At 50.4% G+C, this 19,786-nt stretch overlaps 1 protein-coding gene across 3 annotated transcripts; it reads right to left on the bottom strand.

Annotated features, from left to right (window-relative positions):
- Window positions 1-15,154: 15,154 nt before the first annotated feature.
- On the bottom strand, window positions 15,155-19,786 carry FCRLB (Fc receptor like B). Of its 3 annotated transcripts, none has more exons than XM_047077291.1 (6): window positions 19,741-19,786; window positions 19,405-19,425; window positions 18,802-19,056; window positions 17,275-17,541; window positions 16,401-16,679; window positions 15,155-15,647 (listed from the first exon to the last, which is right to left on the bottom strand). In XM_047077291.1, exons 1-6 carry the CDS (start codon window positions 19,769-19,771, stop codon window positions 15,229-15,231), a joined length of 1,272 nt encoding a protein of 423 aa, XP_046933247.1. In that variant the 5' UTR covers window positions 19,772-19,786; the 3' UTR covers window positions 15,155-15,228. The 3 variants fall into 3 exon arrangements, with proteins under 3 accessions (XP_046933247.1, XP_046933248.1, XP_046933249.1); XM_047077292.1 differs by having other exon boundaries at window positions 15,322-15,647; window positions 16,401-16,546; window positions 19,741-19,771; XM_047077293.1 differs by lacking the exon at window positions 19,405-19,425 and having other exon boundaries at window positions 15,322-15,647; window positions 16,401-16,546; window positions 19,741-19,771.

Here is a 19,786-nt window from a genome sequence, read left to right as displayed (position 1 = left end):
ATTATATAGATACAGATATAGATATAGATGTGAAAAATATTGAAAGATACATGTCAAACATAACAGTGGTCATTTCTGGGAGCTGGCTTAAGAGACTTACAGGACAGCCTTCATACACTTCTTTCTATGTAGTTTTTTTTTTTTTTTCGACTACTACCATTAAAATTATTCACTGTAAACAATTATAGCTATTTATATTCTGGAAAAGGGGGAAAACACTATTAGCGGTTCATCTCCTGAAGTTACCTTAATCATTCCCGCAGCCTTATTAGTTTTCTGTTGGAAGCGAGCTTTCTTTCCTCAACTCCCTAAAATGACTATCATCTCCTTCATGGCCGGGGGTAGGAGACACCTCTGAATTGTTACTAACTACCCACAGAGTCTGGTCCAGTAAATGTCTGTAAGTGGATAAATAAAAATACCCAGATTCCTGCCGCTGAAGATCTTTTCCAGTTTCTGCATTTGTATTTGTGGCCACTAGGTGACACAATTTACCCTCTGGCAAGATACATTTCCTGTCCCACCCTCACGATAGGGTTAAAGGAATATGGCAGCCTGTGAGAAAAGTAAGATGTTAGGGTTAGGAATGGAATGCTGTCTTTAGGGAGGGAGCCGGATTGTTTTCTGTCAAGGAGAAAGGAGCTTCTCTGTCCTAGGATTGGGAGTCCCCACCCCCACCCCGCAGACACAAAGGCAATTTATCTGTTCATTGTATCACCAGAAAACCTGCAACCTTGATAAATATTAAGCAAAAATTCTTATTGTTAAGCGATCATCACATATGTGGTGGCCCGCATGTTAAGAAGACAGCCGTTTTTTGTAACGCGACCCAGTTGTACGAGAATACGCATTACCCTAGCCTTCCTCTTCTTTGGTTGTTTCTCAGAAATGTTTGGCTACAGTCACATGTACAATGTATCGCTTTCATCTTTAAAAATGTTTTCTGTAAGTGTATGTCTGTGCTGAGCCCTGAGCAAGGAAATTTCCCCTCTTCTGCCCCATCCTCTCCCCAGCAAAGTCCCAAGAGGAACTTCCTCTTTCTGTTCCTAGCACATTTCCCAGGGCCCCCCTACACCCAGCACGTTATCAGGAAATGTTTGTCAGTGATGTTCTCAATGGGGCTTAAAGACAGTTGTGAAGATACACATGAAATGTACTTTGAGGCCAAGTAAAAATGAACAAAAATATAGATGACAACATAACTCTATTATTTGGCCTGTGTTTGTGAGTGGGAAGTGGACACCTAGAAAGTGACGAGCTGGGACTTGGTGTTGCTTTTGAGGGGCACGGTCTGAAGCCAGAGGAACACCTAGGTGTGATCCTGAGCTGCACAGGCCCCTGCTACCCACCAGCGTGTGGTCCCGTGCCTTTAGAAAGTTCTATGATTCCGCGAAGTCTCTGTCTCTTCATCTGCAAAATGGGAGTAGTTAGAGCCATGTTGCAGAGTTCTGATAAGGATTAACTTGTTGGTGTGTGTCACTAGGTGGCGACAGAGAGATCTGCCATGCTAAACTGTGCACCTGGAGGGAAAGCTGTGCACCTGGAGGGAACAGCTGGAAGGGGCTGTGAGAGGGTTGCTGAGCTGGGGGGGGTGAGGGGGGGGAGGCTGGTGCAGCTGAAGCTGTTGAACAGAGATGAACCATGGGGTGTGCTCAGTCCAGGAATTCAGCGGTCATGAGGATTAGGAAAAGCGGATCCTAACCACCTACCGTGCTGCAACCACATCCCTAAACTCACTTAGTCATTGGGATTCTGGGTCTTTGTAGAGGTGCGTCCTCTTGACAAAGGGGCACCTACTGTTGAGATTCTGAGGAAGAAGCATCAGCTCTGCCTACAGACCCTGGGAGCAGAGACGACTGAATGGAGCGGGAGCACCCGCATTGTGTCCACTGACCCAACAACTGTCCTGCCTTACTCCCAGGCCCTCCCCACCCTCCAACATTTGCCAACTTAGCACCCTGTAGGGTTGAGTTGCAGGTGAAGGAGGTGAGAAGAAGGGGCTGGCAAGGTGGGGTGGGGGGTAGCTGTGAGCAGGAAACACTGAGGTCTGAGGGCTAAGACCCCAGACCGTCTCATTCATGGTGCCCAACGTGGCTAACTAAAGGGACGATTTGTTGTCAGACTTCACAAGCTGTCCTGGGACGTGTGTTCAGTCACACTGGCCTCATCCAGCCCTACCAGTGGCTGCATAGAGCTGAGCCTCCGTGGAGGGAAAGGGCTCCTACACGATGAGGGAGCGTGGGGCAAGCTGAGAGCAAAGTACAAGCTGGCACCCCTGCCCCCTGCACCCCAGGTGGGATATGTGTGATTGACACTTCCCAAGAACAGACGAAAGGGGTTTGAGTGCTTGCCATGGTGATGTGGGAAACTAAGGCAAGTGAAAAATTAAATTCCCTTACTGCCTACAGCCCCCATTACAAGTCTTTGAAACTGGCAGAGTGACCTCCCTCCAGGAACTCAGCTGTCTCCATGATGACACTTTGCTAGGGGCAAAAGAGAATCTTGGCTTAACATTATTCTGACCGTCCCCCCCCCCCAAGCCCCGGGATCCTGTAAGTCTACTTTAACATGTAAAAATTCCTTTGGAACCTTCCTTTATCTCAACTCCCCCAAGATATATGCTGGCAATCATACTCCAAGCTTATGGCCCCTTGATATACATCTGAAGGGTCTCATGACTGAGATTTTACTAAACGGTAATAGCACGGCACTTTCCTAACAGCAGCTAGCCCCTCAAGGTCCTGGAAATCTTGCTTCCAAAATTCCTTAGAGACTTATGCTGTCCCTAACCTCCTCCCAACCTGAAGGTATATAATCAGTTACCTGTCACAATCCCAGTATTGCTCTTCTGCACCTGGGTCCTGTCCCCGTGCTTTAATAAAATCACCTTTTTGCACCAAAGACGTCCTCAAGAATTCTTTCCCGGCCATCGGCTCCAGACCACCCCCACCATCACCCCCAACAACCTCATCACTACGTGTCCCTCACTCACTGGCCTCATGTATCCAAGCACCCTTTCACAGAGGGTCTCAGCGTCCCTTGGCAGTCCACCCGGTGCTAAGTGGATAGCCCCCATCTCCATATATATCTTTAAGTCGTCAAACCAGTAAGATTGCCTGGTATCCTGGTTACGGCAGGAATGGCCCATTAGCACTTACAGAAATAAGCAGCTATATTAACCACAGTGTTATTAACGACAGTGATGAGGGAGCAGAAGCAAGCTGAGGGCAAAACACAAGCTAACAAGACCCGCCCCCCCCCCCCACACACACACCTAGGTGGGATATGTGTGTTGTTACTCAGGTACTCCTGGCTGCCCAAGAACAAAGAAAAAGAAAGAAAACAAAAGGTTAACATACAGGACACACGGGAGATCCCAGTCATACGATTTGTGAGTCTCCGTCAGTTTACAGATGTCTTCGTAAATTACAAAAGGCAATCTTATCAACAGCTTAATCTCCAGAAACCTCTGGACTGTTGTCTGGAGCCCCAACATCACTTTCCCCTCCACAGTGATGTGGGAACAAAGGCAAGGAGGAAATGGCAGGTAAAATTAAATTTCTTTATGGCCTGCAGCCCATTGACAAATACTTGAGGCAGATAAGGTGTGTGACATTTCTCCAGGAACCCCCTGCTGTGGTAATGTTAATGCCTTCCTAGGGGGAGAACAACCTTAGCTTGACAATAGCAAGGCCTCTGGCATCCTAGGAGTCCTCTTTAGCATATGAAAGTCCTTCCGGAGGCTTCCCCTCGGTCTTTCCCTCCCCCAACTCCGTAGTACAGAAGCAGTCACTCTTTACAAGCCCAGTGCAGCTCTTCCTGCCCCCGGGTCCTGTCCCTGTGCTTTACTAAAATCACCTTTTTGCACCAAAGGCATCTCAGGAATTCTTTCTTGGACCTCCACCATTCCAAGACCCCATCAGTAGCATGGTTATTAACTATAGTTAATAGTTGTATTAACTATATATGGTGGGCATAGTGATTTTAGTTAATAATACTGTATTGCGTATTTAAAACTTGCCAAGAGCGTAGATCTTAAAAGTTCTCATCACGAGAAAAACATTATGTAACTATGTGTGGTGATGGGTGTTAAACTAGACTTATGGAGGGGATCATTTCACAATACATATAAATATCGAATCATCATTCCGTTGCCCGCCTGAAAGCAATACAACGTTATGGGGCTAGTAGACCTCAATTTAGAAGCAGAAGAAGCAGCGTCCACTAGGGGGCAGTATGAGCTTACCAGGATGAGTCTTGCCCTGATAAACCCGTTCATTCCCTGACAGAATGACTTCATAGGCAGGTTAGAGAAGCTGCCCACCAACCGAATCCGTCCTTCTGCAGGCTTCGGGACACATCTCAAGTACACAATTCAAAAGAGATAAATGCAAGGTTCTACACTTTGATCTCCCAAATGGACTGCACAAACACCAGTTGGGGTGCAAAGAGGTAGACCTTAGACAGAAGCTATCTCGTCGGTGGGTCTGCAGGCAGGCAGCCAGCTTAATGAGGCTGGACAATATCACCGGTCCCCTGGAAAAGCTGCTGTCCTCCAGGCCACCCGGAACCCCGTGTATGTTTCTACCCCACCACTAACAAGTCCGTTAGTCTCCGGGTCTCCACCTCTTGGTTTCTAAATCAACAAATTGGGTTAAGTCACTAGGTCCTTTACAGCAGTAAATTCTAGGACTGCAGCCTTTACCATCGGTGGATATGGGGTCAACATTCGTTCCACTACCTTCTCAAGTGCCTTTCTGAGCTGCAGCTCCTGGGAAGCTGAAAGGGACCCAGATTCCCTTGTGGCCGGGTGGGGGGCTCAGTTGAGGTCTGGCCACTCAGAAGCCTTTGGATAACACATGGAAGGTGAAAGTGAAACGGGCTGTATTTCTGTGGCTTCCGTGGAGAGTGGAGAGTTCTGGGGTGTTCCGTGGCAGCCACGGCAGAGATCCCAGTGTCCGCGATCTCAGGGCCCTGAGCATCTATTTCTTGGACTACAGCAGACAAGGTTCCATCCCGGTGCCCCAGAAATAGTAGCTTCTTTCTTATCGTGGCTCTTTCTCCGATCGTAGCAGTTGTCTGAGTGGTCCTCGACTGGGGATTTTATGATCACGAAAGGGGCAGTGACTCCGGCAGCGGCCTGATACTGAGAGGCTTTGCTGAAAACGCAGACCTGAATCTGTTTCTTTACCTTTCCCAACTATTCTGTAGGCTGCGAAATCGTGTATAATAAATTCCATCCTACTTAAACCAGCTAGAATGGATTCTGTTTTCTGAAACTGAATTCTGGTCAATATGACAGTACACTTTGTTTTTTTTTTTAGGGTGACCTCCGAAACCACGGAGCAAGTGAGAAAGTGGCCTCTGAAAGTCAACTTGAACCTTTCTTCATACACTGTGACTTTCTTTCAAATAAAGAGAATATATTCCGTCGCGACGCTCTGTTTAAAAAGTCAAATAAAGCAGATGAATTGTATATTGAAAGCGCAATTCATGGCAGGGTCAAAATGCAGCTTTCTAATCTTTTTTCCTAATCCATTTAAAATGTATTCCCATGGGGTAATCTTTCCCTGCCCCCAGCATTATGCTGCTCAGAGCGTGGCCCCAGAATCAGCACGATGGGCATGGACTGGGAATTTGTTAGAAAGGCAGGCCCTCAGACGCCTTGCCGGACCACCTGAGTCATAACCTGCATCTGAGGAGGAGCCCTTGGGTGGTTCCCGTGTTCATTAATATTTGAGATAAGCCATGATTTTTTCTGCCTCTCCTGGTAATGGATAGTCCTATAATGGCTGTAGGTTGCCAGCGTAGTTTGAATTTATAAATGAGAACGCCCAGACCTCAATCTGAATTGAAAGGTAAGTCTTTGTCCTCCTACTTACTTACCCAGCTGAGGTCCTGACTTGGGGAAGGAGCTAGACTGGTCTCCCTCCCCTTTTCCTCTGTCTCTTCCCCCTCCGCCTGCCTCCCCACCTCTCTCAGTGGGCGGTTTCCCCCTGTTTCTTACTTGAGCCAAAGTTGCTGGGAAGAGAGAAGGGAGGGAGGACGGGTAAGGAAACAGAAAGCTCTTAGATACCCTGGCAGCTTTCTGCTCTCTGAACTTGGCAGGTCACTAAAGCCCATTCGTTCTCCCACGGGCACTCCTGTGGACTCTTTGGAGATGTTTCTTTTGGAGCGCTGCGCTCCTCTGTGGTCCTGAACTCACCGCAGATTTAGCATGCCTCCAGGTGTCCCTTTGTACCTCTTCCCTCAGCCCCTGGAATACAGATTCACCTTCAGCTTTTTGGTGCCTTTGACAACCCTTCCCGGTGGCCTGACTGTACAGGAGCCAAGACGCCTACTTTGACATCAGATACACAGCAAGGAAAAGGTTTATTGCAGAGGCAGCCAAAGGAGGAGACAGGAGGGCAAGCCTCAGATCTGCCTCCCCCAGGAGGAGAGTCAAGGATATTTAAAAGCAAATGAAAAGCACAGTCGCCTCCTTCAGGAGCTGGGATTCGTCCCACGGCCCGTTGTCTTTCAGGAACCATGGAAATACACAGACGACTTTGCTCCAGGATATTTTGAATTTTTTTTTTCAACGTTTTTATTTTTGGGACAGAGAGAGAGACAGAGCATGAACGGGGGAGGGCCAGAGAGAGAGGGAGACACAGAATGGGAAACAGGCTCCAGGCTCTGAGCCATCAGCCCAGAGCCCGACGCGGGGCTCGAACTCACGGACCGCGAGATCGTGACCTGGCTGAAGTCGGACGCTTAACCGACTGCGCCACCCAGGCGCCCCAGCTCCAGGATATTTTGTAGCACAGGCTGATCCCCCCAAAAGGCTCTTGTAACCTACAGCCACAGCTCACCTGAACCTTCTCGGGTGTCAGCCAGGCCAGGTTCCTTGTGTCTCCCAACCACAGGCGACACATTTCAGACCTCCCTGGGCGACTCCATGGGCATCTTCCTTGTTAAGCTTGAGGGAGATGTCCGGGCTTCCCACACCTTCCCACTATGATGAAGAATTGTGATGGGATCTCACATCACGGCAAAGGAGTCTCTGCCCAGACCTTCTCCATACTCTGACCTCTTTCTATCTCCTTCGTGGGACTTCAGAGTCCAAAAGTCAGGGGACAGATCCTCAACCATTCCCTACGTAAGTTCTGCATGTGACAGTCTGGCTTCAGATGGTCACGTCTGTCGTGTTGTGAAATACCACTTTTGACACACTGTCATGACTGCGATTGCTTAATTGTAAAAAATAAAACTGGGGCGCCTGGGTGGCGCAGTCGGTTGGGCGTCCGACTTCAGCCAGGTCACGATCTCGCGGTCCGTGAGTTTGAGCCCCGCGTCAGGCTCTGGGCTGATGGCTCAGAGCCTGGAGCCTGTTTCCGATTCTGTGTCTCCCTCTCTCTCTGCCCCTCCCCTGTTCATGCTCTGTCTCTCTGTGTCCCAAAAAAAATAAATAAACGTTGAAAAAAAAAAATTTAAAAAAAAAAAAAAAAACTAAAATCCTGCCTTCCTGCCTTGTTCTCCCCAGACACAGCCACCTGAGGAGCCGTAGTCTGTTGTGGCTCCCACATTAAAAAAAAAATTTTTTTTTAAGGTTTATTCATTTCTCAGAGACAGAGAGACAGAGGGTGAGTGGGGGAGGGGCAGAGAGAGAGGGAGACACAGAATCTGAAACAGGCTTCACGCTCTGAGCTGTCAGCACAGAGCCTGATGCGGGGCTTGAACTCGTGGACCACAAGACCATGACCTGAGCCGAAGTCGGAGGCCCAACTGACTGAGCCACCCAGGTGCCCCATGGGTCCCACATTTTAAAACAAACATACAGCAGCTGGAGATGTGCTCAGAAAAGCCGGGATGGAAAGAAACTCCAAATTAGGGACAGTTGAAAACACTGAAAATAAAAAAGCAAGAAATAGAGTGTCTCTCTCTCTCTCTCTCTCTCTCTCTTTTTGCCCCGCCCCAAAAAGGCTCTCTTTAATAAAACCTAAACATGACCTAACCAGTGTCTTTAAAGTATTTGAAAAGCTAACAAGAGGATCAGGAATTAGTTCTGTGTACCCCTAGGAGGTACAGTGACTAAAAGTTATAACAAAACCATTTTGCCCCTTATCTATAAGGAAGAACTTTCTAAATGCCAGAGCTGTCCGATGGTAGAGTAGGCTGTCCTTGGGAGGAAACAAGGACACATCTTCACAAAAAGGACTGGCTGCAAGGATCGGGCCAAGCTTGGCTGCATACATGACCCAGTGGCAGAAATATAGAAAGGAAAAGCCTTGGTTGAACTAAACAGTCTTTAAATTCCATTCAGCTTTTTGAAGTCCTTCAATACATCTCAAAAAGATGTCCACATTTGGTTTCTGGCTACGTGTAGGGTCATATGTGGCTTATTTTCTAAGGCGTTTTGAAATTTGCTTTCCTCCATTTCCTTTCAGGGTGCATTTTGTATTTTATTAATTTTAAGACATTAAGAAAAATTTTTTTAATGTTTATTTATTTTTGAGAGAGACAGAGACAGAATGCGAATGGGTTAGCGGCAGAGAGAGAGGGAGACACAGAATCCGAAGCAGGCTGCAGGCTCCGAGCTGTCAGCACAGAGCCTGTCTCAGGGCTCGAACTCACAGGGCGTGAGATCATGACCTGAGCCGAAGTCGGATGCTCAACCAACTGAGCCAGCCACCGAGGCGCCCCAAGACTTTTTTTTTTGAAACAACATTTTAGGGGTGCCTGGCTGGTTCAGTCAGTGGGGCATGTGACTCTCGATCTCGGAATTGTGAGTTCAAGCCCCACATTGGGTGTAAAGATACTTAAAGATAAAAACTGTTTTTATGAAAATAAAATACAATCTTAAAAAATATTAAAAACTAAAAACAATTTAAAACTCCATTTTAACATCTGTGAAGTCGTGATGCATCGTATCATTGCTAACTCGTCAGTTTTCATTACTTCCATAAATGTGAACATTAAAGGGCCAGCATCAGAATTTACAGAATGAGTATGAGCAGCTTGGAAGAAATTTCCAGAGACAACAGTGAACCAATTGTAGGTTGTGGGGAGAGGTGAAGTGCGTCCTTAATCAGACACGTTTAGCAACATTCCTGAAGCAGAAGTCAAAAGTAAGCTCTTCCTAGTAATTGCTGACTGTTACTCTTTTTCAGGGTTCTTCTTCTTCTTTTTAAGTTTAATTATTTATTTTGAGAGAGAGAGAGAGAGAGAGAGAGAGAGAGAGAGAGAGAGAACGGGGGAGGGGCAGAGAGAAAGGGAGACAGAGAATCCCAAGCAGTCTCTGTGCTGTCAGGGTGTTGCATACACACGACTCCTGAAACAGAATGCTACGGGCACCAGTGACAGTCACAACAAAGTTTATTACAACGAGAGGCAAGGCCATCCTATCGGGACCAACACTCTTGATAAGAGTGCGGCCCCGAACAGTCAGGGTACAGAGTTTTTAAAGCGGATCACATCGTTTTATCACTACCTGGGAACAGAACAGGGAAACAGTTCCCAGATGAGTTAGAAACAGTTGCCGAATGAGGTGATTATTTTAGACTTTCTGACGCCAAGTTGCAACCAGTGGATCTCCTTGACCTTGCCTCTGAAGCTCTTTTCTTTGAGCTTTTGTTTCCTTCATTGGTAAAGCCTGATTTACAAGAGTACGAAGCGTAATTTACAAGAGAAAAGCAAGGCTGTTATCTCTTGACCTTCAGTGTCAGAACAAAGCTGTTATTTTTCAAGCTACCCATTAGCCCTACACTACAGTTTAACCCTTACAAGGGCACAACACAATGCAGGCACCGGGACTGTGAGATCATGACGTCGGCTGAAATAGAGTCACAAGCTCAACTGAGTCACCCAGAGGCCCCCAGGCTTCTTTTTAAAGAATTACTAATGCTCTTCATAGGAAAGTTGTCAGAGTGGGAAAATATGGACGTTGATAAATCTGACTCAAAAAGTGATTTAGAAAAGTCACATTCTGTGCATGTGAACCACACTGGAATTAAAATAAAAACTTAAAAGAAAGAAAAGTCCGATCCTGAAAATGCAAAAGTTTTAGGAATACCTTGCCCAATTTATTTCCCTTATATTTTCCTTTTTTGTGCGTGTATAAGAGGGATTCATGATACTTAAAATTTCTAATTAAACTTCAAAGACAACGTGTGGTTACTTGGCCACGATTTCCTTCGTTAGTATTCTCTTTACTGGTGCATCCTGCAATCAATGTCCTTTTGGATTCACTGAATTACAGTCATAATAACAATTTACTGCTTCCTATGTATTATGTTACTTGCATAATCTCTTTTAATACTTCTAGCAATTCTGTAAGGCAGATACTATTACTGTTCTGCTTTACAGGTGAGGAAACAGAACTTCAGAAACAAAGTATCTTGCCCAAGACTACACAGCTGGTAAGTAATAAAAATTACATTTGAACCCAAGTCTGAACTCCTGAGCCAGGGCTCTTAACCTCTGTAGTCTGCCACCTCTAGGTCCAAAGCTAATTAGCCTGGCTATTACAACATGCTACATTAGGGGCATATTTACTTAAAGAGATAGGAGAATGGTTATCTCCCACATCACTGTAATGAGACTGGCTCCTCTGAACTGAAAAAGACAAGAGTGTATTTCACCTATTCTTCTGCCTTAGATGTGAGCTGAATCAGGGACATACGATTATAGGAAGCTTCTTACGATGAGGAGGATGTCAAGCATCGAAACCAATTATCTTTGCAGGTGTTGTGACTGGGGAATAAACTAAACCAATATGGGATAACTGTAGTATATGTTGGGATTAAGAGCTCTACTTGGGAGAAAGTCTGCACTTAATAAGTACAGTCCGGAGTGCATTTTCCTTTAACCGTGGACCAGCCAGCAAGTAATTCAGAAGACGGGATGGGGCAGCATTACAAATAGGGGGCATTGACTCGGGGACTCTACTGGTAGGCTGCGACATGACCCAAGATGTATGGTGCAGGATCCAATGGTTCAGGATCCAACTGGGAACATTCTAGAGTGGATAAAGAGTCAAGAGGCTCTCTGGGTCCAATTAAGACATAAAAGTATGACGATGTGCTCTCTTGACTAGGGTTGGGGAGACAAACTCTCTTACGCATAACTAGGGTTAAATTCAAATGGCTACAATCTCTTTGAAGGATAACTTGACAATATCTATTAAAATACAAAAGACCTAGCTCCTTCAACCCAGCAATTCTACTTCTAAGAGTTTATCCCACAGATTAAGTCAAATACATGCATAAAGGGGCACCTGGCTGGCTCAGTCTGGTTAAGCGTCTGACTTTGGCTCAGCCCATGATCTCTTGGTTCGGGAGTTCAAGACCTACGTCGGGCTATCTGTCTTAGCACCACCTCTCTTCGGATTCTCTGCCTCCCTCTGTCTCTGGCCCTCCCCTGATTGTGTTCTTCCTCTCTCTCGAAAATAAATATACATTAAGAAAAAAAAAACCTTTTTTAACACAAAGGCAAAAAACCAAATACATGCATAAAGATGTAGGGGTAAGGATGTTCACTGTTGCATAATGTAAAACAGCAAACGTTTAGAAATAATCTAATACTCCGTCAGTAGGCACTGGCAGATGTCATTTCTCCAGGAAATGATGTGTGAACCTCCACTCTGGGCTTAGCGTCCCTCCTGTGTGCTTCTAAGCACCTTAACATCTTCTGTCTTAAAACTTCCAGTAAGGAAAGAATCTATTTACTTGTCTGTCTCCCCCATGTAAGGTTACTCTATTTCCCTCGTTTTGCAGATGAGGAAGCTTGGGCTCTGAAGGCCTGTGCAGCCCCCCATCGGGGTTGAGGCGAGGGTATGGTTGAGACGTGGGAAAGGTGCTGGCATGTTGGGGACAGAGCAAGTGGTCAGTGTGACTGCTCTACAGGGTGAATGGGCTCCATAGGGAGGGCGTTTGGACTTTAACCCAGAGGACGTGCTTCAGCCTCTGAGGGAAAGAGTCCTAAATGTAGAACCCAGAGTTCCCTCTTTCCAGGGAGTTAAGTCCGGCTAAGAAACTCAGACTCAGGCAGGACAGAGTAAGTGAGTAAGGCTGAGATCGGAATGCAACAGGATCCTCTCTGCTCTCTGCTCTCTGACTGCAGACATTTGGTTTCCTTGTCTGGAATCTGGAACGGACCCCTGCAGGTGTAGGGTCTGAGCCTGGAGGCTCCGAACTGATCTGAGAACCAGAGAGAAGCAGCTTCCTCCCCAGGCTTCTCCAGTATTTTGCTGCTATCCCTGCTGCTTGGGAATGAGCTCTGAGCTCTCCTTGTGCGTGGCCGGGCTAGCCAGCCTTCTGTTTCCCTAAATGCATGTTGGAATCTCAAAGAGAAGCTGGATGAGGACTTTTTTTTTTTTTTTTTTTTTTTTTTTTTAGCCTAAGGGGCATGGACAATAAGTTGCCTGTCTGATATTTCCTTCTCTTTTCATAGTGTAGGCCTTCCTGGAAATCATTAAGGTGCTGCGGGGGATGATCTACGAAAGCTGGGGGGTTCAAACAGTGGTCTGGAGGGTATACGTGTGTGTCAATCCCTCCTGCCCCGTCACACACACACACACACACACACACACACACACACACACCACACTCAGAGAGAGAAGTCACGAGTGACTTCCATTCTCCCCCTTAAATCTTTTTCCTCCCCAGCCCCACATTTCTAGTGCAAACAGGACAGGAAGAAGGGTATTAAGGCTGCTACCTTCATGAGTGAAGGAGATTCTGCCATTCTCGCTCTCCTGTGAGAGGCTATTTCACTCCCCCCCCCTTTGAAAAATGACCAGTTGGTTGTTTGTTTTGTTTTGTTTCGGGGGGGGGGGGGTTCTGACTTGAGATCCGTTGATTACTAAGCTTCTTGGCACTAATATTGGTCACTTCCTATCTAATTCAGAGATGGCAGAAACTTCAGGGGAACAAAAATCAGGAGGAGGAGGAGCCTTGTCTGGCAAGTGGGTTTAGCGGGGAAGTCGTGCTGGGAGGAGAGTTCTGAGAAGAGATAGCCTGTTTTAGAAAGCTGGAAGTCAGAGCCCCAAGACTCTTGTAAACCACAACCCAGTACCAGATTTAGGGGCCTGGACATATCTTCTCAGAAATAAGCAAATGTCCACTGAGATCAGTTTGAGTGTTTCTTCACTTCTAATTTTAAATTGGCATCTCCACCACTAAGGCTCATAGATGCTTTCAGTAAAGAATGTTTTCAAAGACGCATCCCCAGTGTCCAACAGGCTGGAGGACTTCTTAACAAGACTTTCACGTTCTGGTGCCCTTTTACTTCTTTATGTTCGTCTCCTGCCACCTTGCCCCTAAAATTCACCTCCCCGCACGGAAACACACACAATTCTCCAACCACTCTCAATGGTTTGCAGTTCTACAAACACACTCGGGCCTTTCAAATCTCCATGCCTTTCCTTCCCCAGCCTACACACCCACTCTCACTCTTTTTCCCATCACCACTTGCATTCTCACTCTTCTTAAAGATTCAGCTTCCTTCTCTGGATTTCCATTGTGTTTCAGAGAGCACTTACCACATTGCATTGGAACTTACGCGTGAGCCTGCCTGCCTCTCTCCCTGTATAATTTCAGTGACTTTGTAATAATGCAGTGAAGAATAATACTAAGAAGAATATGAGGAAGCATGTTGGTTAATCACTCAAAAAGAAAGGAGAAATTGGGTTGTGGCAAGGTCAAGTAGAAGTAAGAGATGGGAGGGTAGAGTTGTTACCGGTCCTTAACCTTTGTCGGTGCCCCTTAAGTGTTATGAGGTATGAACTCAATGACCTTCTGGGAAGAAGTCACATCAGCCCTGCAGAGAACAAATGACTCTAGCAGGCAGGTGAAGGACTCAGGAAATAAGACTTATAGTGAACATATCCCTGAGATGATCATATGGTCTCTTGCTTTCTTCCTTCAAGTAACATAAAATCACCGTGCGGGGCGGGATCTGGATCTGGTCATGTGTGTCTAGATGTGTTAGGGTTGGAGCGGCTCTTAGGAGAGTTAAAAAAAAATGCTAAAAACTAAAATTCTGCATTTTTAAGGATTTGTCTTGAACTTCCTCCAAAGAAATTTCTGGATGGTAGATTTACCATCTGGATGGTAAATAGTATCACTTGTCTAAGTTATGGCTAAAGCAAGCATGGCCTGCCGGCTGCCACCAAAGTCCATCAGTCTGTCCAGCTATACTGGGGCAGGGGGAGCATCTGGGTGAGTCTCATAGGACTCTGACCCTTATAGCCTGGAATGAGGGCCACACAAGTACCATTCCCTGTAAAACCAAATAGAATTGGAGCACCTGGGTGGCTCACTCAGTTAAGCATCTGACTTCCGCCCAAGTCATGATCTCATGGTTGGTGAGTTCGAGCCCCGCCTCTGCGCTGTGCTGACAGCTCAGAGCCTGGAGCCTGCTTTGGATTCTGTGTCTGCCACTTTCTCTGTTCTTCCCTTCCCCATGTTCTAGCTCTCTGTCTGTCTCTCAAAAATAAGTAAACATTAAAACTAAATAGGTTCTGGGACTTTGGGGTATACACTCGTCAGAAATGGGACTGAAAGCCTTTTTAAAAATCAACCTTAAAAATTCAGTATGAATAATTACAACTTGACCCTAGAAGGTTCCAAAGGGCTCATTACCTCAATGACCTCAAGTACCAAAATAATATTGCTTGTGCTGAAATACGCACCGGGTGGGCATGTATGAAAAGCTAAGGGTGGGGCACCTGGGTGGCTCAGTCGGTTAAGCGTCAGACTTTGGCTCAGGTCATGATCTCTGTCTGTGAGTTCAAGCCCGGCGTCGGGCTCTGTGCTGACAACTCAGAGCCTGGAGCCTGCTTCAGATTCTGTGTCTCCTTCTCTCTCTGCCCCTCCCCAACTTGTACTCTGTCTCTCTATGTCTCTCAAAAAATAAATAAATGTAAAAAAAAAAAAGACTTTTTTTGTTAAAGAAAAGCTAAGTGTGACCTAATTCACTTCCAAACATCAACTCCGGGGTAGAGAGTAACAGGAGGGAGGTCTTGAGAGGGGAAGGAAGAGCTCAGAGGACTGGAGTGTGATGAGAATGGCTCAAACATGCTGCGTGACACTGAAATGGTCAGCCACCACACTTTATGGCGCTTCTTGGAAACCACCGCCAAAGGACCGCGGGCAAGCAGAGGTGGCTTCGCGAGGTCTCTGCGGGTGACAAGCGGGAGAGGCTGCAGGTGAAGGAGCCCGGGGAGGGGACAGTGGCGCCCCGGCCCCCTCAGCTCTCCACGACAGCGGTGGCCTGCGTTGCCGGGCTCACAGCCAAGTGGGAAGTGGGGGGCCCGGGGGTGTCCCCGTGCTCTGGGAAGGCCTGTGGCTCCTTCAGTTCCAGCACCACCCGGCTCAGGAGGCCTTTGAGCAGCTGCATTTCCCGCAGCAGAAGGTCCACGTCGGGTTTCAGGGCTGCGGCGGCCGATGGCTCCCAGGGCGTCGGCGGGGCGCAGGCCGGGGGCCCAGCAGTGGGGGCTCTGCCCGCGGGGAACCGCAGCCCCGGCAAGGTGATGTTCGGGACGGAGGTGACCGGAGCGGCCGATCGGGACACAGGGGGCTTTCTGAAGGAAAGCGGCTGGTTGCCGGGCGCCAAGGCTGCGGCCTGCGGGACTGGGGCGGTGGTGGACGCCGAGTCCGGGACGGCACCTGCGAACGCAACACACGAGAACCGCGCGGCTGCTCTCACCCTCCCGCGGCCTGGGCGCTCGCGTGGGCACGCGGGGTACGCGGGCCGGAGGGGAGTAAGGAGGGACGGCGTGGAGTGGAGGGAAGGGAGGAGGGGGGGCGGTGAGGAAGGCAGAGTGGATGGAGCGGAGAGGACGAAGGGAGGGTAGCAGTGAGGAGGGTGGAGAGGACGGGGTGAAGAGGAGGGAGGGAGGGGAGGGGAGGGATGGGGAGGAGAGGGGGGGATGCGGAGGGCAGGGATGGGGACGGGGTGGAGAGGAGGGAGGAAGGAGATGCTGCGCAGAGAACAGAAGAGAGGGGGAGTAGTGAGGAGAGGAAGGAGGTGCAGAGGAGGGAGGGAGGGGAGGAGTAAGGAGGGCAGAGGGGGTGAGATGGAGAAGAAGAAGAGATAGGAGGGGTAGTGAGGAGGGGTGGGGAGGACGCAGAGGGTAGGGTGGAGAGAAGGGAGGGGAGGAGTGAGGAAGACGGGGTAGGGATGGGGAGGAGAGGAGGGGGAAGGGGAAGGGTTAGGAGGGCGGGGGGGGGGGGACTGGGGTGGGAAGTGCGGAAGAGAGGGGAGCAGTGAAGAGGAGGGGTGAGGTGGAGAGGAGGGAGGGAGGGCGAGAACGGCGAGCTGGAGGGGTGGGGTGGCTCGAGGGAGACTCGGGGCGCGGAGGCGGCGGCGGGGCTGCGCGCCCGGGGTCGGGGGGCGTCCCCGGGGGTGCGGTCACTCACCGCGCCCGGGGAGCTGCAGCCAAGGGCTGCGTTTCCGGACGCTCCGCGTGGCGGTGGCGGCCTCGCACCAGTACGATTCGAGCTCCTCGACCTCGGGCTCGGGGACCGTGTACTCGGCGCCCCAGTCGAAGCGGCGCACGGGGCGGCTGTACTTGTAGAAGGCGAACTGCAGCGGCGTGTCGCGCTTCTGCGGGTGCAGGCGGGTGTCGCAGCGCACCGCCACCCCGCCGCGGGCCTCCGCCCGGCCGGTCACCCTGAGCACCGGCGCCGGGAACAGCTCTGCAGAGAGGGGTTCCAGGGGCTGAGCGTGCACGGCGGGCCGGCGCAGGGGCCCCAGGGGACGAGGTCCCCGCGTCCGCGGCCCCGCGACCCCTCTGTGCTTCGGGTTTCCCGCGAGCGCTCCTCGCGGACGCGGAGAAGGGGTGGGAGGAGGCTAGGTGCGCGCCGAGGAGGGAGGAAGCCTCCCGAAGGGCGGGGCAGGGGGCTCGAGGGACGGGGAAAGATTGCAAGGGGGCAGGACCCGGCCAGACGCTTCCTGTCACATCCCGATGACCTCCAGTTGGGGTCCCGCGGCCTAGAGGGGTGGCTGCGCCTTCTGCCTGGGGCTGTGGACTGAGCCGCCGCCTATTGGAGTCCCCACCCCGAGTGAGAAGCCAGAGCGTGCTGGAGGGAGGTGACACCCGCCCCCGCGCAGGCTGTGCCTCGATGTCGCCTTCACTGCGCAGGGGAGGAGAGGCCGAGAGCGTGCGTGGCCGGGGGGAGAAATCCGCCGCGTGGCAGCTACCTGACCCCCGCCCTCCCTGCCCGCCCGGTGCCCGTCCCCGAATTTCCCGGGACTCGCTCGCCTCCCTCCTGGGCCCCCGGTGTCCCCCACCTTGCACGGTCACGGCCACCTTGGCGGAGAACATGGGCGCGCTCTCCACCGGGATGCGCATGGTGCCCGAGCACTGGTAGCGGCCGCTGTCGCTGGCGCGCGCCTGTGGCACCGTGTAGTTGGCGCTGGAGTGGAAGTAGCGCACCGCCTTGCCGTCGTGGTAGTAGTGAAGCTTATACACCACCTTGTCGTACCAGCCGCGGCAGCGCACGACCAGCGGCTCGCCCTCGAACACCGCGGCGTAGGGCACTTGCAGGATCAGCCAGTCTACGACAGTCCCCACAGACAGGCCTGACTCCGAGAGAACTCCAGCCCTGGGAGTCTCCCTTCTTCTCCGCCTCCCCGCCGCCCTCCCCGCACGGATGCTCTCCTCGTCCTCGCCAGCTTCCTCCCTGCTCCAGAAGCAGCCGGCGCCCGAGAAGACTCCCCCCACCCCCGCCCCCACCCCCAGACACACGCGTTTTAGTTGAGACCTACTTGTCCCCTAGATCTGGGTTTAGACGTTTCCCCAACCCCCGCAGGACAGTTTTAGGTACCTCCCACCCTACCCTGTATTTATGGGTCACCGTCACCATCATCACCATCACAGCTAATGCTTATGCAGCCCTAACATGTTCTGGATGCCACTTTAGGAGTTTTACGTTGAGAAAGAATTCTGGAGTAACAGCCACAGTCCCTATGCTCCTCTGTTCCACAAGCAGTAATCACCTTCTCTCGTGGCCAGTATTTTGTCTGTATCACCAACTTCCAAAACACAGAGTATGGACATGAAATGCATGTAAATGCTAAGTAATGATATTTGACTTCTGAATACAAGTTGTGGCCCGTCGAGCTAAGGGGACATAATACTCCCTACCAAATAGCCAATCCAGTGCCCTAAAGAAGGGGTTATTGCTATTTTCTCATCCTGCTTCGGAAACCCTTTACGTATCCCCAGGAAGTCAGCCTCCGAATTGGCCCCTATGCGCACACGGGCATGTCCACAATAAGCTTTCAAGCGTTTGGTTCAACTGCTGCTTCTGCCGCCCCCTTAACAACAAGTCATCTTTCGTTTCTCGTCCGCGCAACAGCCAAAGGCACAGATACAATTATTTGGCTGCTGGGAAGCACAGAGAAGCACCTCGTTGCTCAGCCGGGAGTGATTCTCCCAGCTGCACGCAGCCTGCACGGGACTCTCACTTTCCGGGCTTGGCTCTGCCCTTTCCCTGGCTGAGCCCTCCCCCAAAGCTCCCCGTCCAGTATTACAGGTCCTCAGAGCCTCTCCCCTTCTGAGCTAGTCCCAGAAACAAACACAAATGTTTATTTGCCTCCCACTGCGGCAGAGGGGTGCGGGGACCTTTGGGGCCGGGCAAGCCTTACCGCGCGTCTCACGTCTTAGGGCCAGGCAGGGCCCTGCCTGCTCCAAAGACTCCAGACAGCCCCCATTTCCTGCCCCAATGGGAGTGGCCCAGTGTCCCCTCCCATAGGAGGGCCAGTATAGCCAGAGGAGATGTGCGCAGTCCCTGCCCTCGTGTTTCAAACACTCACCATTGGAAACAGACAGGTGGATGGGGTCACTGACAGGCGCCCCCCGGGTCTGGCATCGATACACGCCTGGTGTCTGCACCTCGATGCTCTTCTTGTGAGAGGGCAGAAGCAGGTGGCCCAAATACCAGAGAGTGCTGATGGGCCGAAGCTCCAGGAGCGGAGGGTGGTACCCATCACATCGCAGGGTCACCCGCTCCCCCTTGAAGATTGTGGTCCAGGGCGGGTGTAGAGACAATACGGGCTTCTCCAGAGTAGCTGGGGAGGGATGCGGGAGGGGGCAAGGTGGAAAAGAGAATCAAGATGAGGTGCCCAAAATGTGGTCTGGGGTTGGCAAATCTGAGAAAACTCCAGCTCCCAGGACCCAACCCGCGTTACTAAACCAGTCCTATTGTGGAGACACCACGCTGGGTTACAAACTACCAGTCCCTTGATCTGTAGCCATTTCTCGGTGCTTGGAGGCAAACTGAGTCACAGGGACTGAGGAGGCGTGGGAAGCGACACTGTCCCACGGCCGCCAGGAAGTGGGGAGTACCCAGGGAGCTCCCTTAGGGGGATTGGTGTGGCGGCTGTAGAAAATTGGGCTCAGGGATGTGGAGGACTCACCAGCTTGCCCGCCACTTGGAACTGCAACACAGGAATTGAAGAAGAAGAAAAAGAACGTTGGAGGTGAGAGGAAAGGAAGGGCCCTCTTGACCGTAGGAAACCCCCCCCCATGGGTCTCAAGACCTGTTTTCCTTCTGCTTTTAGTTTCCCCAGCCCCGAGAAAGCCCCCTCCTCTTTATCCTCCCGAAATAGACAATGAACTGTTGTTTGGAATAGAGGAATATTCCCCAACACACACACACACACACACACACACACACACACACACACACCTTGGCCCATACCCTCCCCCACAGCCAAAGTGCTTGGGTCGCTGCTGACGCACTGAGGACTCACCCAGGAGCAGTAGGGCCGTCAGAGACCACATGACGGACCTGCCTCC

The sequence above is a fragment of the Lynx rufus genome, unplaced genomic scaffold (genome assembly GCF_022079265.1).
Source record: "Lynx rufus isolate CCGP_SWC_20201006 ecotype Redwood Valley unplaced genomic scaffold, mLynRuf1.p SCAF_15, whole genome shotgun sequence".
In the NCBI taxonomy this organism is placed as follows: domain Eukaryota; kingdom Metazoa; phylum Chordata; class Mammalia; order Carnivora; family Felidae; genus Lynx; species Lynx rufus.
This window is presented reverse-complemented; position numbering and strand designations above follow the sequence as displayed.